General features: G+C 44.3%; 5 protein-coding genes across 6 annotated transcripts; 3 read left to right on the top strand and 2 right to left on the bottom strand.

The window, feature by feature from the left end:
* The first annotated feature begins 6631 nt into the window (after nt 1–6631).
* Nucleotides 6632–8017, top strand: LOC6554361 (putative gustatory receptor 98b). The gene is made up of 4 exons (XM_001981500.1): nt 6632–7505; nt 7565–7641; nt 7697–7864; nt 7922–8017. Exons 1-4 carry the CDS (start codon nt 6632–6634, stop codon nt 8015–8017), a joined length of 1215 nt encoding a protein of 404 aa, XP_001981536.1.
* A 448-nt stretch (nt 8018–8465) lies between these two features.
* LOC6554360 (putative gustatory receptor 98c) lies at nt 8466–9852 on the top strand. The gene is made up of 4 exons (XM_001981499.1): nt 8466–9339; nt 9396–9472; nt 9529–9696; nt 9748–9852. Exons 1-4 carry the CDS (start codon nt 8466–8468, stop codon nt 9850–9852), a joined length of 1224 nt encoding a protein of 407 aa, XP_001981535.1.
* Nucleotides 9853–10076: 224 nt separating this feature from the next.
* LOC6554359 (putative gustatory receptor 98d) lies at nt 10077–11479 on the top strand. Its single transcript, XM_001981498.2, has 4 exons — nt 10077–10950; nt 11008–11084; nt 11135–11302; nt 11360–11479. Exons 1-4 carry the CDS (start codon nt 10077–10079, stop codon nt 11477–11479), a joined length of 1239 nt encoding a protein of 412 aa, XP_001981534.2.
* Nucleotides 11480–11800: 321 nt separating this feature from the next.
* On the bottom strand, nt 11801–23418 carry LOC6554358 (kinesin-like protein Klp98A). 2 transcript variants are annotated; one of them, XM_001981497.3, is made up of 12 exons: nt 22596–23418; nt 19596–19819; nt 16839–17152; nt 16606–16775; nt 15968–16403; nt 15174–15905; nt 14936–15109; nt 14648–14770; nt 14423–14536; nt 13316–14360; nt 13082–13257; nt 11801–13022 (listed from the first exon to the last, which is right to left on the bottom strand). In XM_001981497.3, exons 1-12 carry the CDS (start codon nt 22640–22642, stop codon nt 12780–12782), a joined length of 3798 nt encoding a protein of 1265 aa, XP_001981533.1. In that variant the 5' UTR covers nt 22643–23418; the 3' UTR covers nt 11801–12779. The 2 variants fall into 2 exon arrangements, with proteins under 2 accessions (XP_001981533.1, XP_015009224.1); XM_015153738.2 differs by lacking the exon at nt 14648–14770.
* A 1447-nt stretch (nt 23419–24865) lies between these two features.
* Nucleotides 24866–26835, bottom strand: LOC6554357 (solute carrier family 25 member 45). Its single transcript, XM_001981496.2, has 5 exons — nt 26681–26835; nt 26284–26396; nt 25752–25992; nt 25578–25692; nt 24866–25517 (listed from the first exon to the last, which is right to left on the bottom strand). Exons 1-5 carry the CDS (start codon nt 26724–26726, stop codon nt 25121–25123), a joined length of 912 nt encoding a protein of 303 aa, XP_001981532.1. The 5' UTR covers nt 26727–26835; the 3' UTR covers nt 24866–25120.
* Between the last annotated feature and the right edge of the window lie 317 nt (nt 26836–27152).

Here is a 27152-nt window from a genome sequence, read left to right as displayed (position 1 = left end):
GGATTGGATGTTTTTATTAACGCACCGCTACGAAAAGTTTATGCAGCGTTTTTGTCAAAGCAAACATTATATAATAAATACCATAAGCACGGTGTGTGTCCTTGTCAGCGCTATTCAAAAATAAATTGCAAAGCAAATCAAATCGACACGTCGCAGGTAGAAAGGATAAAGGATTATGGCTGCTTCGCCCACGGTCTGCATAATTGAGTGGTGCTTATTTATGCACCCCCGGCAAACAACAGGGGGCCCCCGCACCCAATCAATGCCAATGCAACCCCATCGGAAGTCGCCGTATCCAGAGGACTCCCCCACATCGCACATTCCCATATTCCCATATTCGATGTGTGCCTCCGCCGCTCGGCAAAGAAGGTAGAAAAAGTATAATCAGTGCTGAAATTCAATTTCGAAATAAAACGCAAACGCAAATCGAGAAGCAAAATTTTCAGTGCCATCGAACATATGCTGGGTTAGGGATCTGTGGTGTGATTTCCCGATGGCGGCGCTATGGTTGTGCCACACCCAGTGGGGCAGAAACAAACAAGGTGGAACAGCAAGCGCCGGCATACGTGGCGTATGATTGACGGTTATGCAAATGACATTTTCGGGGCAAAGGCAAGTCGTTCGCTGATCATATTTATAGAGCAGTTATGGTATGCATAAAGAAGTTGGCTTTGTGGGGAGCATAAATGATGGATTGAGCCTGTCGGAAATTAATTTCCACTTGTAGTTACTCGAGTCGCAGTCGCAAGTGCTCAAAACTGCTATTTCAAACGTCTCGAACAGCACGCTTTATTTTCGCAATAAAAATGCGAAATAAATTTATAATTCTTACCCAGTTTCCACAAACTTTAAGGCAGCATAGATATACCTTCTGCGGTTTGCTGATACAATATCCCTTTGTCTGGGCGGCCACTGACAAGCCTTTATTCGGAATGGGCCGGCTGTATTGTCAAAACGCAAACATTGGCCAATGGAGCTGCTATAGTATTCGGTACCCGTTCCAGCTCTTTGGGCGCCGCACTGACATTAACGCTAATTGAAAACATGAAAGGCGATACACCAGCCGAATTCCCCGTGCACACCGCCATCCGTGATGATTAGTGCACGTGCAACGCTTTCAGCTTTCTGCTTTCAACCCGGCTGTCTGTCTATCGATGTGTAGTCTCCCATGCCAGCTGTCACCTTCCTCCCCATCCGCACATCCGCCCACCTGGCCACCTGGCCACCACCAGCACTTCTCACCTGACTCCGCGACTCGGCGTTTTCCTGTTCAATTTCGTGCTATTTTCATGGTGAAAAGATAACAAAAGTTGCTGCCTCACTTTGCCGCGTTGGCAGCGTAAGAGTTTCCCCACGTTTTTCCGCCAACTTATTATTGTTTAAATATTTACACTAAAAATGGCGACGGCGGCAGCAGCAAGGGTGCGATTCCTGGTGTCCTGCGTCGTGTCGTTTTCGTTGTCCTTGTAGGTGCAGCCATATGCGAGGCAAGTTCTCCCAAGAACTCCCCGTTTTGGGGGGGGGCACAAAGTTTGAGAGCCATTTCTGCTTTGGGGCTCGAACTGGAGCCATGGCATTGTCACACACTTGTCTTTTGGGCTCCCAATCCAGACATTGCCGCTGGTATACGTACGAGTATGGGCACTCGGAAAAAGCCTAATACAACGCTTGCCAACTTTTAAAATAAAAGTTTTCGAAGCTGTTTACTAGCAGCCAGCAAAAACCTAAAAGATTAAAAAGGTTTGCTCATAATTTATAATTCTCACTTAAAGTCCTGCGCTTGGAACTCAATTTTACGTACCTAAAAGTAGGCAACATTATTTGTTAATCGTTTTGAATAAACGTTCATTTGGATGTTGCAGCTCTGAGATTCGGACGACTGTATTTTTTTCAGTGTCTGCATTTTTCAGCACAAATTTCCTGGGGACCTGGGATCCGTTCAACAGGCCATACCAGGCTGCGGTGTTCAATTCCGGCTTACTTTAAACGGGTGGCATTCCCAAAGTTGCGCCTTACTTTGCCGATTAGTCGACTCTCGCTTTTGGGGCAAGCGGAGTTCGCTGATGATGTGCATACTTGTGGGGATGGGGCTCCAACTGGGAGTATATAACCCGATGTCGGATGCTAATGCCAGTGCTCACACTCGCAGTCGCAATAGCACTTATTCAGATGATGGGGGAAATGTTTTCGCATAAACATCACGTCGGTCACGTTTCACGTTTGTCCGTTATAGCTACATTTACAGCTTTGGCTCCAGTCGAAGCTCCACTTGGCGCTGCTCTTTTCAACTTTTTCCTATATTGTTGAACTGCAAATGTTGGGCCAACAGCCAGCCAGACACGTATGACAGTTTTACTACGATGGCAAACAATGCTAATAATCATCATAATGCTTTTGAAGTGGCGCAAATATTTTCCAAGCCCATAAACATAAATCAGCAGGGTGATGGTTGGTTGGTTGCCTCATATGTCCATGTGGGTGTGGTTTAAAATTTATCAACGAGCTGTGTATAGCATATATAACATTGAATTTACGTCCAGTCACAAGGAGCAGTGGCAGCAGTTGAGTGGCAGGCACTGCCTCCTTGCACAATTTGCAATCAGGCAAAACTAATTTGCCCAATAAGCCGCAGGCGAAGAGGTCAAAAAGGTATTTTGGAACCCAAAACGACAGTTGCAGCCGTCGTCGATTCGTGTTCCAAATTGCACAGATAATGGAGCAAAATCAACTTGAGCTCAACTGATATTGACAATTCAGTGCCACAAACACTGGGCACAACTTCCGAACTTTTTCAGCTGCTTGCGACCAATTGAGAGATTCCCAAATGCCAGTGGAATTGATTTTCATCGATATGGCCGAAGCCATGTGCTCCTGCATTTCATATTCATATGCGAACGTGCTCCTGGCACTCGATTTCGATTGTGATTGTGTTTGTGAATGTGACTGCGACTACGACTGTGTGCGTGTCCCTGGCAATGGCAGCTAACCGCAATGTAATTGATGTGGATTGTGCTGTGGATATGCCGTCGAACCTCCGACGACCCAGTCCGCACTCATTCATGTTGTTATTCATTAAAATCCCAGCTGAGTGCTTTTGTCTCTCACGAGAAGGTCTCGAGTGGGTGGGCGGAAGGACTCCTTTTGGGGCTAATCTGCATTGTCTGGCTGGCAGCGTGGAAGACAATCGGGAGCTCGATGGCAAGGATACTGAGATACTTAGATACACGGCTACACATGTCGCATTGTCCTGTGCCTCTCAGCCGGAACTTTAAGTTCTTGCAGCGTTGGACATGTTTCAAGTTCTTGGGTTTCGTGATTTGAATAGGGCTACGCAGCACACTGGCAGAAAACAAAATAGAGTATTATGACAAGCGTATTATTTCACAGAAAACACTGAAGAAGGTGTCGATTGTAAGGGAGTCCTATTCTGTGTCCTTTCTATAAGTTGTGGGATATAAATGAAATGTATTTCTCCAGATAACCAGTTTAAGCTCATGTATCTGACTTTTTCACATCCTTTTGTGCGGATCGCACCTCCCAATAATATTCTTATCCCTCGCATCTAGAGGCTCCGCTGGAATTTTCACTTTTATTGTTTAAGCTTTCAGCACAGATTGTGCGCGTATTATTGAAATCCCCTTTGTGCGCCCCAGGCAGGCGACACACGCCACCTCGGCATCCCGTGTTCCAAACTCCTTGCAACATGCCCCACCCGCACATGCCGCATTCCACACCCAGGTGCCCATTGTTTCGCGTGGCCTGGTGGCTTAGGTAATGCCATTACCCAAGAACTCCGAACACCGTGCTCCGTCTTGCGATTTGTACAAAACAAAAGCCTTGCTGCGAAAGCATTGATTACATATTGATAGCAAAAGACAGACTGCCAGTGCCAAGTCAACTAAAACCGCCAGCCACAAGCGGCAGAAGTGGCGAAAGGATGGAACCCAGCTTTAGTGCCAGCAAAAGCTGCTCCTCAGGAAAGCAATTGATACTTCCTTAAATTTGTTTCGCATCCTGGCAAGCGATTTCTACTCGGATAACGAAACACTTATGGCGCAACGGAAGCTTATCACATGCTCCAGGTGGCAATAAGCTGTGGGTAAATATTCATTAGAAAGGCTCAATCGCATTAATCGGTCAGATATTTCGGGATACGGATATGTAGATTGCTTGCCACATTTCAGGCCGCACAAATGGCTCAAACACAAAACTCGAGGAAGTGGGGCGCCATATTTGTCAACGCAATAATTTGCCATTCGAGTGCTGTAGGTTTATAACTAATTGGATACCTTGACAAAATAACACAAGCATTCTATCGAAATTAGATCAACTGTAAGAATTCCTGTGCAGTACGTTTGTGCTTGTGTCCCCTGTGACTCCAACTGCATCTGGGAATCCCCTTACGCTCCAGCTCCCCATTGGGATGCGAGCTGCAGGAGCATTAATGCTGTCTCCATGACAACAGCACGTGATCCGCTTTGTGGATTGAAAATAGGGGGAGTTGGCGAGGTCCTTGTAGGTGATGAGAAGGTAAGGAGTGAAGTAGGTAGGTGCTGAGTGGCGGGCAGGAGGCGGTGCAATTTAATGCGCCATGGCCACGGATATCCGTTTAATGGCCATGAATACATAAATAATAAATAATAAAATTGTATTTGTTTATGGCTCGCAGACACTCGCTTGCACACACGCTGTTACACTGCCTTTGTGTGGATTTATTTACCTTTGCGAATAAAATATATCGATATGCGTATGAATGTGTATTTTTTATGTTAAAGTTAAATGCAATTTAAACAATGCACAATATATTTATAATAAGAATGATAAAATGCAGTGGAAAAAGCGGTTTATATACGGACTATCTGTTCGCCAATGCCAGAGATTGGCTATTAAGGCCGTGTAATTCTGCGCCTGTGTGTGTGTTCGTGTGTGTGTGTGTGAGTGAGTATGGACGAGCACTTCCGATTTCCTGTGGCTTGTTAAAAATTATTTAATTTTATTGTATTTCAATTGTTTGCTGCGGCAGGGAGGAAACAATAATCCAAAGTCATTGTTACTTCGCTGCCCTGCATAATAAATGAGTAGCCCCACATTCCAGGACCTCCATTGCCACCCACTTCATCACCTCGTCACCTCGTCACCTCGTCCATGCTAATGCATGCAATTTGCGCAGCTCTCCAAGCTGAGTGTCCTGGAACCGATGGCCATTTGGCCTTTTTCGGACGGCTTCGTCTCAGCTATGAATACAAAATAACAGAGCTCTCTTCTAGGTTATTATAAGTGTTTCTAGGAACATCTAGATTTCGAAATTAAATGTTCAAATAAACACATTAGTCAGGCCAAACAATAAATTCATACATACGACACTTCCTGGGCAGTTGATAGCTTAGTTATTTTATTCAGCTATCTCCTCGGGTGAGTTTATCGGCAGCACTGCTGTGGAGTGGTCCTGGATCAGGATATGTTGCTCGGCAAATTAAAAATGCCATCGGCACGGAGAGCAGCATGCAAATGCATGTCCATGTCATAGAGTTACACAAAGTGCTTAATCAAGCTTAAAAGAAAAGGACTCGAAAGGGAAACATACATGGCCAGAGTAACAAGGAGTAAAAAGGAGGGGCAGCCTAGCCGAGCCATGGAAGCTCGCAAGGATCAGGATTTGGATGCGATGCTGGTGGTGGTGGTGCTGTGGCACTCTCATTGACTGTGCAAAGTGAAGTGGAGTAGTTTAAAATTAAAAAGGACACTTAATCCCGTCAATGTCTTGCCGCCGCGCCAGCCACCCCCATCCAGATCGAAAACCTGGTGTGTGCATGTGGATCCTGGGAACCAGGGATCCAGGCAAATTCCAGCACGGGATTAGCAGGCGGTTGGGGATTGAACAGGAGGGTGTTTTCGTTTGATTTGGATTGTGCAGGGGCATCACCATCAGGGATATAGATGGTGGGTGGTGGGTGGTGGCTGATGGCGCCAATGGTGACGTTGGATGTTTGCCCACTTTGGCTCACAAGAAGTGCAATTATGTGCACAAAATGGAAAATGAAGCAAGAAAGTGGAGCAATTGAAAGCGACAGATGGAGAGATGCACATGCAGTCGTTGAGAGACAATGCTGATGACTGGCCAAAGACAAAAACAATTTAACCCACATTTGCATGGAATATGGAATGCATGGTATATGGCAATTACCAGCGTTATGACGTGGAAATTGGCCAGGCAACGGTAGATAGGAATCGTCCTGGGCAACTGGCAAGCCCACCCACCCACACCTGAAATGCAGCCCATCTTATCTGTGTACCTAATTAGTGAAATGTGCTTGCCTTGGTATATTGAATAATTAGGTAAGTGAGTAGTAGGCAGTGATGGGTAAGGTACACATTTAGCTGAACCCGTCTGGGTTAGACTCCATATTGCAAGTTACAGCCATTTTCCCATTAGTTATTGCCGGACGAGGTATTCTCGATAATTCATATTGCTAGTAGTGCCATTTTCCCATTTTAAACATTTCAATATGAAACTACAATTGCCTCCTGGTAGTTTGAATGCCATTGGGTACCCACAGGTACAGCGCATCCATCACAGGACGTGGCTCACGCGCCAATATGGTCTGCAGTTGGACTTTAGAGCTCATCCAACATGGTGTCCAAGCAGAGTCGACTGCTGGCCACCGCCTTTCCATATCTCGACATCTTTTCCGTGTTTGCCCTCACGCCGCCGCCCCAAAGTTTTGGCCACACTCCACATAGACGACTCCGAAGGTACTTGATGACTGGCTATGTGTGCTATGCGGCCGCGATCCTTGTGATGGTCTTCCTTGTGACCTATGTAAACATAATCGCCATTGACGAGGAGGTCCTGGAGTACAATGTGGCTGACTTCACCAGAGTGATGGGCAACATTCAAAAGAGCCTGTACTCGGTTATGGCCATCGCCAATCAGCTCAATATGCTGTTTAATTATCGCCGGCTTGGCAATATCTACAAGGACATTTCCAATTTGGAGATGGACATGGACGAGGCGGCGCAGTGTTTTGGTGGACAAGAACAACGCCATAGCTTCCGCTTTCGCATGGCCCTGTGTGTGGGCATTTGGATGATCCTGGTGGTGGGTTCCATGCCTCGTTTAACACTAGCGGCCATGGGTCCTTTTGTCAGCTGGCTGTTCAAGATTCTCACCGAGTTCGTCATGATAATGCAGCAGCTCAAGAGTCTCGAGTATTGCGTGTTTGTGCTCCTCATCCACGAATTGGTCCTGCGGTTGCGCCACACACTGACTCAGCTGCAGCAGGAGTTCCAGGACTGCGAGCAGCAGGACATGTTGCAAGCTCTGTGCGTGGCTCTAAAGCGCAATCAGTTGCTATTGGGGCGGATTTGGAGGCTGGAGGGCGACGTAGGCAGCTACTTTACTCCGCCCATGGTGCTGCTGTTCCTCTACAACGGACTGACCATCCTGCACATGGTCAACTGGGTGTACATCAACAAGTTCCTCTACGATTCCTGCTGTCACTATGGTGGGAAAGCAGTCTCATATCTTGGGAAATCCGCAATCCTTATGCTGCATATTTTTCAGAACGTTTTCTTGTCTGCTGTACGCTGATAATTAACCTTCTACTGCCCTGCCTTCTATGTCACCGTTGCATTAATGCGGTAGGTCTGCTTACATAATTATATATTCAGTTTCTTAGCATTTAAATCTGTCTAGTATAACTGCTTTCCACGAATCCTGCATCAGATTCGCTGCACATCCGCAGAGTCCAACTTTCCCATGTTGGCCAGAGGTTTGCAGGAATACTCCTTGCAAATGGAACACCTGAAGTTGCGCTTCACATGCGGCGGCTTGTTTGACATCAACTTGAAATACTTTGGGGGGGTAAGCTTCAGCTTATCTGATAGCTATAATAATTCGCTGACTAAGATTTGTTTGCAGTTGCTCGTCACCATTTTTGGTTATGTCATAATCCTCTTACAATTCAAAGTCCAGGCAATTGCCGAGGATAGATACAAATCAAGTAGCAGCGGCTAGCGGATTAGGACTCATTTAAAGGAGTAGTTAAGTAATTAATGTAAATGTCATATTCCTCTTTAATCGGAAGAAAACAGAGGAAAGAAACTTACAAATGCGCACTGATCATCTTTTAGTGTTTAATTGCAGCCATGAATATTTAAGAAATCTACTTTGTAGATGGTGACTATATTTTTGACTACATAAAAAATATACTTCAAAATTCAAGTTCTTGTGAAACAATATATTTTGAAAGCAATAGCATTACTAAAATGACAGATTGAACGTGCAATTCCATTAGAAGCCCATATCTAAACGTATCACTTTGGTAAAATAACGTAACTTCCTTGGTCTACAAATATAATTAAATGTTTAATGGCTAGAACAGCCAGCTGATTATCTTGGCCAACTAACTAATAGAAGCAGTGACAGCACCATTTCACCAGTGGCTTTTTACAACTCGTGGGCGATGGAAGCCAAGCGGAGTCGCCTGCTGACCACAGCTCGTCCTTATCTGCAAGTCCTGTCCATATTTGGTCTCACACCCCCAGCAGAATTCTTTACCAGGACGCTTCACAAGCGACGCAGGATCTTTTGGATTGCAGGATACAGTATCTACTTAATTGCAATTCTTCTGATAGTGTTCTATGAATGCTATGCGAATATGGTGGCCCTACAGCGAGGAATTCATCATTACCAAGTGGAGGACTTCAGCAAAGTTATGGGAAGCACGCAAAAGATTCTTATAGTAGCTATGGCAACTTGCAATCAACTAAACATACTTCTAAACTGTGGGCGCCTGGAACTGCTCTATAACGAAATACTGGATCTGGATCTAAGGATAGATAGTGCCTCAAAGGGTTTTTGTGGACAGCGGCACTGGTGGAGCTTCCGGCTCCGATTGGCGCTTTCCGTTGGCCTGTGGATGGTGGTCGTCATAGGTGTTATACCACGACTAACTCTTGGACGCACTGGACCCCGCCTTCATTGGGCAAACCAAGTACTCACCCAGGTCATTCTCATAATGCTCCAACTCAAAGGTCCTGAGTACTGTCTATTCGTTCTACTGGTATATGAGCTGATTTTAAGATCACGCCTTGTCCTTGAGCAGCTAAAGGCTGACCTCGAGGATTTCGACTGCGGAGCCAGGATTCAGGAGTTGTGTGTCACTTTGAAGCGGAACCAGCTGCTCATGGGAAGAATCTGGAGTTTGGTGGCTGAGATTGGAACGTATTTCAGACTGTCCATGACGCTGCTGTTCCTCTACAACGGACTGACCATTCTGCACATAGTCAACTGGGCTATCATAAGATCTATCGACCCAAACGATTGTTGTCAATTCCGTGAGGAGCCTTCTGAAAAACATCAAGGAATGTCATTTTATCTATGCTTATTTTAGATCGACTAGGGTCTATTACTATTCTGTCGATCAATCTTCTGCTGGCCTGCTTTTATAGTGAGTGTTGCGTAAAAACTGTAAGTGAGCCTTTCCAAAAAACCGAGTTTTACTTTAGATCTATCACCACTTTCAGTACAATAGCATATCGCAATTTCTTCATCAAATAGGCTGTTTGCCTGCAGCTGAAGAATTTCAAATGCTTAAAATGGGGCTAAAGGAATACATTCTGCAAATGCAGCACTTGAAGCTCCTATTCACGTGTGGAGGCTTATTTGACATCAATCTCAAGTTGTTTGGAGGGGTATAACGTGCCATACTTGATTACACTTAACGCTTTCTGGCTCATTTTCAGATGCTGGTTACCATATGTGGCTATATTATTATTTTAGTTCAATTCAAAATTCAGGATTTTGCTCAGATAAGTGACAGACAAAATACTAGCGACACGTCACAGTAAGATAAAATCGGTAGTTTATACATCCAATGTTAAGTTGCAAGGACAATCCTATAATACAATTTTGAATTGCTACATATCAAGCACTAACTGCTCGTAATTATTCTACCAGCCACCATTTGATCAAAAACTCAGATGACCCTATCAAATTAATTAAAATGAAAGTGCACAGCTATTTAGCAGCAGACTTACTACTGTTCCCAGTGCCTTTTAACTTCTCGCTGGACATGGAAGCCAATCGGAGTCGTCTGCTGACCGCAGCACGTCCTTATCTTCAGATTTTTTCCATATTCGGACTCACGCCGCCAACGCAATTTTTCACCAGGACCTTACATAGGCGACGTAGAGGTATTCTAATATTGGGCTATGGCTGCTTTTTAATTGCCATTTCTGTGATGGTCATCTACGAGTGCCACGCGAACATTGTGGCGCTGCATAAGGATATATATCGGTTTCACGCCGAGGACTTTAGCAAGGTTATGGGAAACACGCACAAGGTCCTGGTGGTAGCCATGTTCGTTTGGAATCAACTGAACATTCTGCTGAGCTTTCGGCGCCTTGCAAAGATCTATGTTGATGTTGCGGATCTGGAGATGGAGTTAAGTAACGCCTCTAGGGGTTTCATTGGCCAAGGGCAGTGGTGGAGCTTCCGATTCCGGTTGGCCATTTCCGTGGGACTGTGGATAGTGCTGCTGGTGGGTCTTACGCCGCGATTCACCCTCGTGCCACTCGGACCCTTCCTGCACTGGGCAAATAAGGTGCTCACCGAAATCGTTCTGATAATGATACAACTGAAGTGTACGGAGTATTGCGTGTTTGTGCAATTGATTTATGAACTGATACTCCGTGGGCGCCACATCCTGCAGCAGATCGGTGTGGAACTTGAGGGTAACCACTCAAGGGACAGTGTTCAGGAGCTGTGTGTGGCCCTAAAACGCAATCAGCTGCTATCTGGACGCATTTGGGGTTTAGTGAATGAGGTCAGCTTGTATTTTAGCCTATCCTTGACGCTTCTGTTTCTCTGCAATGGACTGACCATTCTGCACATTGTCAACTGGGCTCTCATCAAATCCATCAATCCAATCGATTGCTGTCAATATAGTAAGTGGGTTCTCAAGACCAAAAGGAAGTTTACCTATAAGTTATTTTCATGCATAGTGCGCTTCGGGACTTGCCTTTTGCTGTCGTTCAATATTTTTCTAGCCTGTTTATACAGCGAGTTCTGCATTCGAACAGTACGTATGCCTAACCCTTTAGCAAGTTTTTAATGGTTGTATTTTTTAAGTATAATAGCATTCCACGAGTTCTTCACCAAATGTATTGCCTTCCAGCAGCCGAAGATTTCCCAATGCTAAAAATGGGACTGAGGGAATACTCCCTGCAAATGGAGCATTTAAAGCTTATTTTCACATGCGGCGGCCTCTTTGACATCAATCTTAAGTTCTTCGGAGGGGTAAAAAAGGAATTGTGAAATAATTAGCAGGCTAATGCACACTAACCTTTCTTCTAGGTGGTAGTCACGATATTTGGTTACATCATTATTCTCGTGCAGTTCAAAATTCAAACTTTTGCTCAATCAAAAGTTTGGCAAAATATAAACATGAGCGAAATTAAAGCATATGCCGCGTAAATCAATAGAAACAAATTAAATACATTTTACATTTATTCTACACTCAGCAACAGCGACACCTGGCGACGAAAGAAATCTAAAATATTTGAAATTACACCGATTAAATGAAATTTAAACAATATTAACAGATTAATACTTGAAAATAATAATAAATATTCTGTCACACGATAAAAATTGATTTTACAATATGATGTCAAAAGAATAAAACATGCGTTGTAGAGGTAAGGTAGAATATATAAATGTACATGTGATACAGTGGTGGGCTCTACATTAGTTCACGGCTAATTTATTTATTATGAAGAAGAACAAACATTTAGTTTTATGTATATATTTACGTATTTATTTTTTTTAAGACAGCAGCCACTCTGTTGTCAAATCGGAATTGGCCTGCCCCGGAGGGACTTCCATTTGAGTGGGCGGAACCATCAGGTTTTGCTACATCTAGGCTATTATTGTTTCAATTATCGCCATCGATCCGCCGATCGATCAGTTTCACCATTCAATATCAACTAGCATATTGCTATAAATAAACTTAGTCTATGCTTTTTACATTGAACATTTCATGTTGTTACATTTTCGGGAATTGTACTCATAATTAGTTTAGTATAATTGCGACGCATCGACTTAGATCTACAACTTAATAGCTAGTGAACCTAATACCTACTGCTAAATATCTGCCCACCTAAACCCATCAGTGTTCTATTTGTACAAGTAGCTTAAGCCTAAGAGATATTAGACTACGGAGTTGTCAGTTGGATTACTATTACTCGCTCGTGAAATGTTCAGTTACGCTCATTTGCTTGGATTCTGATCTATAACTTCAGTTGGCAATCACAGACTAAATAACTGGAATAACTTTTTGGAAGTCGTACACCTATGCGTATAATTAGCTAGTAAAGGGAAATAATTAACTAATTAAAACTGGCCGCAAACACCAACAAACCATCTAAACAAACCTTCAACTCGATACTAATAGATAGAATATATATTTGCACTTGGTGTAGTACAAATCAGAGATTGCAACGTCGCCACTGGCAGTTACATTTACAGTGATTTCAATATAAAGCTCCGATTCAGTTGATAACAATGGGTATAAAAAATGTCGCACATATGCTCGAGTGTTAGGAAGGACACTGTTGGTCTTACATAGCTACGGGGCTTACAACTAATTAATCTACACAGTAGTTTCGGCTAGCTAATCAAAACAGGTCCATGTTGTCGTTCATATAGCTTAACAGGTAGTACAAGTAAATAAAAAGACACACTGTAGGCAGGAGATAATTCAGCAGTAGGTTAACTATTATCCCGTCCCGTGCTTGCCGTTCTCGAACAGGCCCTTCTTGAAAAAAGACGACAGCTGGACGAGGGAGGCGCGTGTGAGGCCCGTTCCGCCGGGTCCCTCGTAGATTGGGCACTGCGGAATCTTCGAGCACACGACGAATAGGCGTCGTAAGTAGAGCTCTAGAAGGCGGCGACGATGCTTCGCCACCGGTTCGCTGTTCGAGGCGAAGAGCTCTCTCCGCGGAAAGGGTAGTGCCGATATCTAATTGAAAATGTCTTAATGTATTGAAGGGGAAATCTTCTCAGTCAGCATACACTTACCTTGGCACCGTAGCAGTGTTTCATGCACAGGTGCAGTTCCCTGAAGCGACTGTATCGACGCAGAATGTTTAACTTGCCATCGGGTAGAGCGATGCGAACCTCGTATTCGTAGTGCGTTTGCTTGCCGGCGCCCCGCATCACAAAACTCGGAATGGTAATAAAGTGTTCGCCTTCAGCTAAACAAATACAATATATAATTGATATACAACCCACAAATCATAACCAAATACGTACGAAACTCGCGCATAGATGGGCAGGATCTTGTCATGCTGGGTGAATATATCTGCGAAGTGGACTCCTCCATGCTGGTGGGACTCATCACACTCGAACGCATAATAGAGCTGGCTAGTTCATACTGCCGTTCCATGCCGGAGCGCTCGTCAGCACAACACTGGGCATGCGCCTCCAAGTCCTGCACCGATTGCAGCATTTCCTGCTCCATTTGTATATAGCGTCGCTGCAGATCCTGCAGATCGGCAATGTGCTCATCCAACTGGGCCTTGTTCAAGTCTGTTTCTAGGTTCTTCATGATCAGTGCCTTCTGGGCAGCAATCTTGCGTCGCAGCGAGTGCAGTGGGCAATACGGACGAGCAGAATCAGAGTGCCGTCCCAGCTCGCAGGAGGAGCAGGAACCGGTGTCTTCGTCGCTGGTGCGCACTCCCTGCTTGTAGTTGTTAAGGTGACCATTCTGCAGGATAGCCTGATTACGACTGTCCAGGCACACACCGCTATCACTCATGATGGCCTGCGAACTGGGTGTGCAGCTGGGCGCGGATCCCGAACCCCCAATGCCTACACTCCCACTTCCACTGCCACTGCTGGGACCAGCGGTACAGGTTCGTGAAGTCTCCTCGCTACTGCCGGAGAGGTCATCTTTCCGCGTGTCCTCGGCCTCATCCTCCGCATCGCAGGAACAATTGCTGAGCGGCGACTGTTGGCCTTCCGTAATTGTGGGCGATGAAACGAGCGATAAGTTGGACTGCGCGGTGTGGAAGGTATCACAGGTTTCGTACGTATCTGACTTGGATACATCGTCAGCCTCGTTGGTGCTCGTAGAGGTGGACATCGACTTGTTGCCCAACTGCAGTTTCATATTCTGCTTCCTAGCGCGCATCGCCTGGGACTCAGCCTCGCTTTCGGCGCGTTCCAGACGCAAGCGTTCCAGCTGGGCCTGGATCTCCAGCATGGTCTCATCGACCTTAGCTATTTTCGTAGTGCTGGCATTGAGTATTCTTTCCTTTTCGGCTATTTGTTCGTCCAGTTTCCGGATTTCCTCATTCTTAAATCGTTTAAACAAAAATGTAAACGTCTTTTCCTGATAATCAATATATGGATACTTACATTTCTCCGCACAGTGTCCTTTATAAACTGCGCTGCAAACAAATCCAGGGAATCCGATACCTGCAACAGCAGTTCATCATTCAGAGGAGTGCCCTCTTCGATCTTCATTCCCATCTGTAAATACACAAATATGATTGTTAGTCATGGTAATAGATTTATGTCTAATTAATGGTATCTAAAATGTAATCTAATCTAAGCAAAGAAATTCTAAACAAACAAACAAACCTCGTCCAGTTTGCCACAATCTTGCAGTTCCTGCAATTCTTTCGCTACATACTCAGAGAAATCTCGTTTCTTAGAGTCGAGCTGCGTCTGAAACGCTGAAATTTGTCTACACACAATGTCGATCTAAAACGAAAATGGAACGAACAGAAAATCGTAAGGAACATAAAACCAAAACAAGAAAAAGAATGAATATGAACAGGCAATAAACAAGCACAATAATCAGTCCATCCATTTCAGAAACAATTAATGAAGACATGCAATCAAACGGATGGGATCAGAATGGCGCACCTGAACTTTCTCATTGTTCTTTTCCCACAACAGCATGTCCTTGCGGGCGACCAGCTCCTGTTCACGGCAGTTAAGCAACTGCAAGCTGTCCATTTCCTCCTGTTCCAGGCGAATGAGTTCTTCGGTCAGCTTGCGCACTTTGGTCTTGTACTGGTCGTGCATCTGGACGCGTTCCTAAACAAGAAAAATATAACATTTTACATTTTATATTAATACATCTATTACTATAATCACTTACCACATTGAGCTGCTTGAGGGCATTCTCAATGGTGTCTAGAATCTTTCTATTCTCGTCCTGCAGCTCCGGATCGTCGCGCGACATGGGCCTTTGAGGATAATACTGTCGCTCTGGACGTTTGTAAGGCGATGCTCCATCTTCATCCGAGTATATGCTGCAGGTAAGCAAGTTCTCCTTGGAGGAGGTGATCAGGGAAAGCCGGGACATGTCCAGCTGCGACCGACTCAAATCCTTTCGCAGTTTTGCAGCTTCGGCGGGATTGTTAAAACGGAAGATGTTGGTTCGGCCCAGCAATATAATATCGCCCTGCGAGATTTGCTTGGGTTCGTCAATAAGGTGGGCGTTCACCCAACACTGGGCCAAGGGCCAGGGATGCAGCGTAACCACGCCACCCTTTAAGAAAATGCTGCAGTGCTGCGCACGAATGCCATCGCCGGCCAACTCGATGTCCTGATCTACCTCCGCATCCTCGCTGCCAATTCGCGTCTCGCCCTCCTTCAGACTGTATAGGGTCACTCCGGTGGTCACGTCGTTGTGGATGCCAATTAGATGCGGCATCTCTGAGTCGAGAACCACGCCCACACCCGACTTGCGCAGACCCAGGCTCCTTTGCTCCTGCAAAATGGACTGGGCCACCTTCCATTTCTCCGTCCATTCCTCGGTGAGTACTTTCTCTTGGGCCTCCTTCTTCTGCAGATCGGCCAATACTTTAAGCGATGGCTGCAGAGAGTGCTGATGGACAAAAATCAATATGTAATTGCACGTTAGAAAAACGCCATTTGATAGATTCTTACAATATCGCCCGCCAGCATGGACTTGAGCTTGTTGATCTCCTCCCTGAGCTCTCGGATCAGCTTGACATTGGTGTCCTCGTTCACCGTCGGCTTGTTGATGATGTTCTTGGCCCGATTAGCGTACCGCAGCGTGCTAAGTGTTTCACTGTAGTTGCAATCGGCCGGTGAAAGAGCGGCAATCATAATGGTCTTGCTGTTGCCGCCCAAACTGTCCTTGAGCAGCCACGTGAGGATGGAGTCGCGATAGGGAATGTAGAGCACCCGCTTGCTCGCCCCATTCGGTGTGGTGGCAAGTGCGGAACTGCTGCTGTTGTGCCCGCCACCCGTCTGCTCCGCCAAAGCCGAGATCACGCTACCCAGAGTCACGAGCGATTTGTTGATGTGGGCGCCCTCCTTCAGCCGCTGACCCGTTGCCCCCGTTGCATTGGCGCGCTCACTGCAAAGAATAATCAGAGGGGGTATATAATAAATGTAAATGACAGTACTGCACTGAATGGGTGTACAGATATTCAAATTGCAAGTTAATCCTTTTAGGTTTTCGAATAGCTTTCTTATATATACCAAATGTTTTTTTCCCTAGTGTGATTTTACTTTCTAGAGCAGTGCTTCATGCTCCGCTTACGCCTACGCTTACGCACCTGCCTGCCAAATCGACCAAATGGATCTTCGAGACTGTCTCGCTTGGCATGTCATTCATGAAGACCGCCTGCACAAATGTGATCGTGAAGATGGCGTGACTGCGGCTGCTCGTATCGTTCATGTTGGTGCTGGCCGTGGTGCGTTGCGCATTTCCCCTTGCGATGCATTCCTGTGAATCGGATTTGTGAATGAGTAGGGGGTTCTCGAAACATACGGAATGCCAACCACTCACTTGAATCTCATCGAAGTCAGAGACGGCGTGCTGTGAGAGGTTTTCCACATAGGGACCCAGGCTGCGATGCTCCCGCACCCTTAGCCCATGGCCAGTGCTCTGTGCCGCCAGCAGATCCTTGACCCTCTCGTTGTAGATCTCCAGATAGCTGGCATGTGTCCTGTAGCCGGTGCCCGACTCCTGACCCACACGCATGCGGGCAAACAGCTCCTGGCAGATGCGCGGTATCAGGCCGGGATTGCTTGGCGTGCCCATCATGGTGAAGGTCTTGCCAGAGCCAGTCTGTCCGTAGGCAAACACACACGCATTGTATCCTGAAAAAATGCAAATTCAGACAAATTAGTTGTTGGTAAGAATGAATGGGAGGTGTTGGAGATCATTAATAGCAATTTGACCATGGATCATTACGCTTTTTGTGTTAAAGAACTATAAAAAGAGAACGTTGGGCGGTTGCCACTCGAGCGCATCGTGCATCCAAAGTTAATTGCCAGTCACGAAGGGTATGCTGCAATTGCTGCACCGCCCAAAAGTGAGGCAAGCCTTTCGTGACTGAGTAATAGGCATGCACCGTCATCGGTGACACATAATAACATTCAGAGTGGAAATAAAAACAATCAAAGTTGAGCAACATTGCCGGCAAACAAGGGGTCGAATATATACAATATATTCGCAGAATAAAGCAATTTAGGTTTAACAAGGGCAAATAACTTCTGTTCTTTGGTAAATATTGATATTTTCCATTCACTGACTGATTTTAAAGCCGCACTTAAACTCTTATCAGTCTCAAGTGCCATTTAATGCAAGAGCATCGAATTATTTGCACAAAACCCCACAAAGGCGCACAATTGATAAGTGAACTTTTGGCAGTCTGAAAAAATGAACAACAAATGTTTTCAATACAAGTGATGATGACTCAAGCGATGACCTCTCTAAAACGTTGACTAGCGCCAACTAATTGCGACATCATCGTTGGCGCCTAGCCAACAGCAATTAAAGCCATCGGATCCACTGCCTCCAGCTCGAATTACACCAAGTGGTCATGGAGGATGGGGCTAGAGATTGGAGGATGGGCGGCTCAAGCCTTTCAACAGCTCGTTGGACAATCTCGATGGCCGACAGGTGTGAGATAAGATTTGCTTTAGCATTCGACGTCACTCGAGACCGCACAGGTGGTGCAACAACAATTACCAAGACAATGCTCAGCGCAGAGGAAAAATTATCCGTCGTTTAGTAAGCTACACAGCAAGAAACTGGCCGGGTTTGCCAAGTGCAAAACAATTTTTAATATTTTTGTAAACTGTCATCTTTAGTTTCAATATTTTTGTAAGCTGTCATCTTTAGTTTCAATATTTTTGTAAGCTGTCATCCTTTGTTTTAAGCACAGCTTTCGTTACACTTTACATGTAATCAAGCAGAGATCACGCTGTTCGCTTTTCTGAATCAAATCGTGAAAAACGTTGAATAATATATTATAAACAATGAAACTTCCTTCTTTGCACACTTGCACATTTCCGAAGAGTTTTAACTCAAATCGCCAGCCAGTCAGTTGGACGCCACTGCACAATGTTTATGGCCGTTGGAGTGACTTGGCTTTATCTGCATGGCGCATGCATGTTAGCTGTTTGTCATTCCCACTGCCACTTTGCCACTCTTGGCTGCTCGTAATTTGATATTGAAAGCGTGCCAAAACGACGCCGAGCAAAACAGCTGTTCCATTTCGCTTGGCATCTTGAGTTGTGGGCGAAAGTTTTGTTTGGCTTACTTTCTTGGCCAGCTTTTGCAATCGAATCAAGCCCACTTAGGAGCTACACGAAGCATTACGTACTCTAGATATTTGAAATGGCAAGTGAGCAGCTCGAAATGTATTAAAAATGCCTGAAAACTATCATCTGAACAAAATACAAATCGTGGGCAACAGGTACGTTTTAACTATACGTCTTGAATTACTGCAATCAATTATATATTGTATATTAATTGCGCAATAACTACTTTTGCTAGCTTGCCAGAGAGTAAACTACTTAGTCATGTAATAACCCAACCTTAATCATGTAAGAATTGGGCAGTCGAAAAGAAACTTCTCGAAACTCTGGAAAACTCTGGATCGGCGGTCATCCATCCGGTAGCAGGAAATTCGCATGATTATTGCAAACTGCACCTACTTGCATACAAACTAAAACTCATTTACAATTAGTCGCCAGCAGAGCGTTTCAGTCTGAAGCCATTTGTATGGGGTTTTTTGGTATACACTCTTGCTGTTTTTATTTTTAGCTCCGCAATGTTGTTTACAAGGCAAAAAAAAAGAAAAAGGAAATTTGGGAAACTCGAGGGAACACCTAATATCAAAGCCAATAAGCAGACGCACAGGGAAAATGTAAACAAACCCGTGAGTGCCGGAAAACACAGTGAAGGAAAAGCGCTCTCGCCGTGGGGCTAATGGAAAATGTGCACAGAAAAGAAATACATGTACAACAAACAACATCCAATCTATAAAAAGGTTATATTTAAATCTATATGAAAAGGCTAGCAGTGGTTGCCTTTGAAATCTTTATCTTTCCTAATTACGGCGCGAATTCTTCAGTCCTAACTTTGGCAGATATAGAATGCTATGAAATTCGAAATATTTGTGGTTTTTGGCAGTGCATAGTGTGGAATACGGCCTAAAAGCCAAGGCGTAGACCGATACTCGCTCAATTAGCTGGGGGTTAGAGCGTCACAATTGTGTAATCGAATGGTGTGACCCCTGGAACCTTGGCTCACCTTCGTAGGCGCAATCGACGACGTCGTTGCCCAGATCGCTGTACACCTGCTCCTGGGTGGCGAAGTGCGGATCCTCCGCATCGAATGACCAGTAGGAATAGTCGAAGGTGAAGTCATGATGATTGTCCCGCCCGGCATCGCGAATGGACTGCAGACGAGGCTTCAGAAGACGCGTCTTCTTGTTCTCCATCTCCATGATGAGCTGGGCGTCCATGTCGATCTCGCTGCAATGGGAAGTGAAAATGACATTTTTATTTATTACTCATCATTACTTGTCGCAAATAATGAATCCCTGACTGACAGACGTCGTGCCAGTCCATTGTTAAAGTAACATAATGAATAGTATTTCTCCGCAACACCTCCACACAGCCCGCCCTTCTGCGGCCTTTCGTGTTGGATTATAAATAGAGCGCGCTGCTAGCTCATAAATATTCCTATTAACGATTTTTGCATGACCCGAACAAATGGCGAAAAGTCAGGGGGCGTTTCCCGGGGAAGCGAATGGAAATAGACGAGAAATGGACTGGCCCATGCAATCCAATTGACATGTTAGCCCTGTGATCAGGCGACTCTCAGCTAGCTGGCTACGAATTATAAAGAAAATCCGGTTTGGAGGGAACACAAAAATGAGGAAGAAAAGCAACGACTTGATTGCAACATCAAAAGGAAAAGCGGCGCAAATAAAAAGAGAGATGGAAAAACTCGCGTCTGGGCATAGAACATTCGTTTCAAGATGGAACCGATGGAACCGGTTGACTGGAGTTCATAGGGGCACCCACACGCTGAAATAGACTTCAGCTGGAAAAATAACACACACGACGGCGCATCTAAGCAAACAGAAGAGCTGTGATAGCAACCAACTCAAGGAAAAACTTGGATCTAGTATTTAAATAGACGCCTATCATAACTTTACGGCCGAGATATACAGAAAAAGATCACATGATTGTTATTAGAACTTCATTTACTGTCTGTATTCGGTGCTATTATAAACCTGTTATGGGAAGCTCGTGAGATTTGGGGGAACAATTAGTTATTACTGAAGATGGTTGTTTGCTGGGTACATGGCAATTTTGTATATTCATTTATTCCCTAATTGTTCTCTGTACCTTTGAGAGCTGGAGTGCTCCCATGATTAGGCAGTAAAGCTTTTACTCTATTACAAACCCAAATGTTTGGTGTTTTTGCAGTGATAAAGGGTGTTTATTCTGCGGCTGTAAAGCTCTATAAATTCCATGACAGCAGTAGTGCCTTGTCCCATTTCGAGCGACAATTTTAGGTCATTCCCCCCATCTTCATGGGCTGCCATGATTACGCCGCTCCACTTTGCCGAGCTGCACTCAAGTCGACCCAAGTCGACTCAGTGCTCATTGCGTTTGAGTGGCTTTAATTCGTTAATCTTTGGCCCGATGCGATCTCCATCCACAAGGAGATTACGGGAAGAGAGCTATCGCCCCATATAGCAAACTCCGCCAGCCAGCGGAAAATTCTTCTCGGGCCTTGATTCATTTCCCAATTAAATATTTATGCGGGACACCAACGAATTTCGCCGCTGTGACTCATGAGCGATGGGATGTGGAACTTGCTTGGCCAGTTTCGTGCCAAAATCAAAGTGTATTTTGTTTGCTTTTTTCGGGTGCAGTGCCTATAAAGCACACATATACGTAATTATAGTAGATTTCTGCTTTTGTTTTCGCATGGAGGCTACTGCGAGCAGTCAGTCTTGCATGTCCACTGAGGAGCCGTGGAAATATGTGCTAAAAATTTCCGTCCGGAGGCCAAAGAAACTATGCAAAATGATTTACAGTGAACGCTCCAAGGGGAGACGGCTTTATTAAATTTGTCTTAAACATACTAACAAGTATGCACAATGCTCATTATTATTATAATTTTATTATTCATATACAATATTCAAGTGAGCAATGAGTGCAAATCTAACGTTTGCTTTATCGAGGGTGCCCTGTCATAATGAGTAGCTGCTTTGCATAAGTTTGAGCCAAAACGATGATGTCACAACGCGGCAGGGAGTTAGCTCCAGTTTTTTGCTACTATAATTACAGCATTTGCCGCTGATGATGTTGTTTTATTTCATGCACAATTAACACACGGCAGCCGTAAACTCAAAGCGCACAAAGCCGTATTGTATGGGTTAATGTGATTTTTATATCGAACGTCGGAGATGAATGACATCATTACGGAATGTATCTTTACTGGTACATGTGTATCTTTCTTTGTGAGGCCGTTCTGCCAACTTCTCGGTGCGTTCGTCTTTCTTTCGAATGCCTTTTTTCGATTCGGTTTTATTCGCAAGTAACTGTGCCAAAAGCAATGACCGCTTCGCCAGATAGTCAAGATAAAGACACAAAAAATAAGAAGCACAAGCAGCAACAAAAATGTTTAACGATCGTAGACAAGGCTAGTAAAAATAAAAAGGTTTAATGTGGTTTTAAGTAGGCACATTCGGGCAGTCCAGTACTCTGTACACTTGTATTTCAAGGGGTTTTTTGTAACGAAATTTGTTTTCTAAATACTTTTGTGCTTTTGAGTCAGCGAAATGCGCAACTAAATTCCGCACTTTTTGAGGGGCGTTTTTAAGTTGATACGCGACAGATAGCGCAGCAAACAAACATTCTCCTACTGATAAGTGAGGTCATAAAGATAACGCGAAGCTAGTTTTTGTTTGCTTAAAGTTAACCCATTTCTAGTCATATGCTAATGAGTTGTTTAGGAAAAAATAAAAAAAGGAAATTTATAAAGTTTTTTTCAGAAATATAGCACATTTTTAATTATGATTAATACCATTGTGGGTTTTATCAAATATGGAATAAGATAGAAATACGATCTAAAATATTATTGACATCGCTTGTGTGGGTTCCTTGTTGAACTAAACACTTTGGCCGTCAGTTGGACGAACCTGCTCTTTTGGCCTCTACTTATGTCCGATGTTGCTATTTCCTTGGCCATAGCTGTGTCTATAAATAGGCGTAGGATATCTGGACTTACCGGGAGTTAAAGGGGCGAACCCTCACGGCGACCTTGAGTGACGACATTTCGATGGTGACGATGGTGGTGGCTCCGCTGGATTCTTGCACTCCTTTATTTGTTTATTCGGGTGGTGGGTGTAGGTTGGGTGGTGCGGATTGGGGGGCGTTTTCAGCACGTACAGTAAACCAAAAGCAAAGAGATGGGAACACAAAAAAAAAAAAGAAAAAACCTGCAGCAGCAAGTTTGGTGCTTGTTGTTGTTCTCGCCTGACCACTTGCCACGTAATTTGATTTTTTTTTTTGGATGGGAGGGGGGGATTGCCGAGGGGGAGGAAAATAACAGAATTGGGGGGCTGCAATGGAAACAATTCACTCTGTTGCGTTTTTGCCCGACTTTTGCTCTATCTGCTATTTGCTTTTCGTTTTGCTCTGCTTTTCAGTTTGTTTTTCTCTTCGTCTTCCTGTACACCGTTATTTCGAGCCTCCTGTTCGCAAATTCAGCGAACTTTGCGAACTTTTCGCGGCGCCACAAGCAACTGCACATACTACCACTAGTGAATTTAATAATAATTGTGCGCAATTCGACATTAATTCACTTGCACAATTTTTGCTGCCATCTTTTTCGGCGGCTGCTCATCGCCACTCGCTGCATTGCAGCGCGCTGACCATTTGTGTCTGCCAATAGATTCACTGGACACGGGTCATTAAGTGGCAGCACAATGCAAATACGCAAAATCGCGTGCTGTATCTACACTTTGTTACTTTGATTTGGTTTATCTCGATTTTTTAACGAACGCGACGCGATGTTGTGTTGTTGTTCATCGTTCGACTCGGTGTGACCGTTCGCAGACAGTGCTATAAGCCTATGGAGCAGTGATGCCAATTTAGCCTTTTTCCGGACAGATCTGTCCTGTTTTTTACTGCTTCATCAGGAAAAAATGTCAAACAGCCCCAACCGGGAAATCTGTCTTTTTTTAAGTTTTTCTATACGGAAATCAGTCCCTTTTAGGCAATGTTAGAATTTTTCAAATTTAATTGGTATAATTCCACATTTTTTTGTTTGCAAACTATGTTGCACCTCTTTTAAGTAAAATGTTATCGATATTGTGTGTAATCGTATGAATATCGAACTCACTTTTTCAAACTGCCTAAAGAAGAAGACAAACAAAATAATATACAAAAGCAATCATTTTCAGATTTCTGCCAAAATGCCTAAAGACGGGTATAAATAAAAATTTCTTGTTTCCTAAACAAATATTAAAAGCGGCAATAACTATGTGTTCTTCAGAATTTTATATTGTATTTTAAATATTTTTTATGAATAAATATTTTAAAATAAATATTATAACATTTCAAACACTTGTATGAATAACATTTGCCTGGTTATTATTTCAAGAGGGATGCCAATGTGATCTTGCAACTAATCACACTTAAGAACACATACACTACTACATACACTACTACATACACTACTACATACACTACTACATACACTACTACATACACTACTACATAGACTACTGCATACACTACTACATACACTACTACATACACTACTACATACACTACTACATACACTACTACATACACTACTACATACACTACTACATACACTACTACATACACTACTACATACTCTACTACATACACTACTACATACACTACTACATACACTACTACATACACTACTACATACACTACTACATACACTACTACATATACTACTACATACAAGAGAGATTACTTGCAATATTTTGCAATTGTGACTCTAAATTAGAAGACATGCCTTACAGTCTGCACTAGAACTAGTTGGGAATTATAGGGCTACAAGAAAATATTTTTCCTAAATTCTTGTAATTGATTACCCTACAGTGAAAGGGATATATATTTTTATGTTTATTCGTATACAAAGTGCTACTAAATTAATCTCGAGCTGTAAGTAATTAAATAATAATCTATTATTTTGTAATAAAAAATCTGTCCTGTTTTTTCATCCTTTTTTTGAAATTTTCAGCCTATTTTTTCCGTTGTTTTTTTTCTCAATCTGTCCTTTTTTTCAGAAAAGTATTAACATTACTGCTGTGGAGTTTGAGCACTCGCGTTTGTCAATGCGGCCACACCAATTCTATGTTTTCTATGTTCATTGTTGATATCTCGGATAGCGCAGACCCAAGCCGATTCGATTTTTTTCTAAATTCAAAAGTTATTGCACTTGTTATTCCTAACAAAATTGCAAATGTAGATTTAAAAGCACTCGTATCTAAATAAAAGAACGATAGAAAAGTTAGCTTTATGGCTGCAATTTTTCATAATTTTAATTTTAAAGCTTACAAAAGGTGAATTTCGAAAAAGTGAACTAAAGTCATTGTTGATATGACAAAACTTTTTCAAAGTGAGGCAATTAAAGCTATTTGTTAGTTCTGTTATACAGCATTGAAGTAAATAATAGAAAAAGTTTTCATAATTCAATCACACTCTTCTCAGTTGACAACAATGTACACAGCATACAAACTAAGGCCCCTAATCTCCGCCAGACTTGCTGGGTCATACGTAGGTGCCATTCCACCGCTGACACCACTCCAGCGCATACTCGTAGCCCAGGAAAGTGGCGGCGTTGAAGGGCACCGCCCGTGCCACCAGCATCCAGCTGCCGCGGAAGATGCTCCTCCAGCCGTAGGCCCTGTACTGCACCCGCACGCAGTGGAAGATGCCCCGGTACTTGTGGTTCTCGTCCGCCTGCATCAGCGTCTTGACCACGTCGAACGGAATGACACACACCCACGAGATGACTCCGGCCCAGGCTCCAGCCAGCGTGGTCACCAACAGGTTCACACTGGATCCATCCGACTGACTGCGTCGCCGGCGCACAAAGTCCCGCCTGTCCAAGTAGTCCACGCCCTGACGATAGGCCAGCATATAGATTCCGTAAGGCAGGACGTCGCTGCAAGCACACAACCATTTAAAGTTCCATGTATTTTGGGAACTACCATTAGCAACTCACCGGCACATCATGGGCAAAAGTCCGCGATAGAGGCCCGAGATGCCATCAGTCTTGAGTATCCTTTTGAACGTGCCGAAGGCGGTCCTTCGCTGGCCATACAGATAGTCATTGTAATCTGCGGAATTTCACACATTAACCCGCCATTTTGGGACTGAAAAATCGAGTATGACCCACAAGTGGCTGTCTGCAGGCGAACCTTGATCAGCTCCATGGGACAGGCGATGAAGGATTGGACGAATCCCGCCACAGAACCCGCCAGGAACATGTTGTGGTACTCCAGCTGCTCCCGCTGGTAGTCACTGTGGCACACCTTCCGCAGCTGCCGCAGGTGATTTCCGTAGATGCCGAAGAGCAGTGAGTTGATCGCTCCCGTCGAGATGAACGGGAAGAACATGCCCCTGTAGAAGCCGTTGACCTTTGAGGCGATGCTGATCGATTAAACCCATCGCCACCCAGTCGCCCGCTCTAGAGGATTGCGTCCAGTCGGAGTTGGTATTAAAAATAAAACAGTGCCATGGATGGGAAACTTTTGGCGGGTTTCAATTGTGGAACAGTTTTGAATTAGCAAAGAGCTTGAAAGTTAAATGTCAAATGAAACTTAGTGTCTTAAGGACTTAAAAAATTCTAGTTCATCAAATTATTTATAAAATTAAAAATGCATCTTCCCAAACTTGCAACTAGACGTAATCCTCCTTTCCAAACTTACCCCATTGTTGCGGCTGTAGATCTGTTGAATGGCCGTCACGACGGATGAGTTGGAGGCCTGTTGCCACACTTTGATGGTGTCGAGTGGGTGGGCCACCAGCACGCCGCAGGCACCTGAATATGAAAGTATCAAAATCAAGAATGCAGCATAAATTAATTAAAATTGTGGCCACAAAGTTAAACCACACATGTTGAACCGAACCGCCGACAGCCGCTTGCCAAGAATCCGATGGATCAGGGGCGCTGCACGTGAACTTGACCATGGCGCCCGTTTTCCGCCGGGGCTGAGGCTGATCCCCTCAACAAGTGGCCTATCAACAGCGGCTGCTGCTGCATTGCGTCATGCCCAGACTTCTGCCAAATATGGGCTGAATACCAGCTGGAGGTCTGCCACTCACCGCCAAAGCATCCGGCCACAAAGTCGCAGTAGTTCTCCCACTTCATGGATGAGGATCACGGATGGATTTTCAGCGAGCGCTGCGGGTTTTCAAAAATTGATTTTTCTCGCGATTTTCCAACTGCACCTCACGATGGCAGCGCACCAACTGCAGTGCACAGCTTTTGTGGCTCGGCGGCAAAGCTCTGTGATTTCGCTAGCTTTCGCAGCGAACAGAAGCTGCTTGCTAAAAGTGCTCACTTTTTACAAAAGATACTTTCTAAGATACTTGCCTCCACGCATGATATCATCTTTTGGGTATCCAGCTACGAATCGGATCCTAACTATCCAGTTTTGTGATCACTATGTGAGTTACCCTTTAAAAAAATCTGTTTATTAAGTTTCTCATTGCCAGCAAACGAAGTTCTCAACAAGATCTATTCATGATTTTCCACTTGAATTTATAAGGTTTACAGCTCCCGAAATTTAGCGAA

This window comes from Drosophila erecta, unplaced genomic scaffold (assembly GCF_003286155.1).
Source record: "Drosophila erecta strain 14021-0224.00,06,07 unplaced genomic scaffold, DereRS2 tig00000000-arrow-pilon, whole genome shotgun sequence".
Taxonomy (NCBI): domain Eukaryota; kingdom Metazoa; phylum Arthropoda; class Insecta; order Diptera; family Drosophilidae; genus Drosophila; species Drosophila erecta.
Note: the sequence above shows the minus strand (reverse complement) of the source record. Positions and strands in the feature narration are given on the sequence as shown.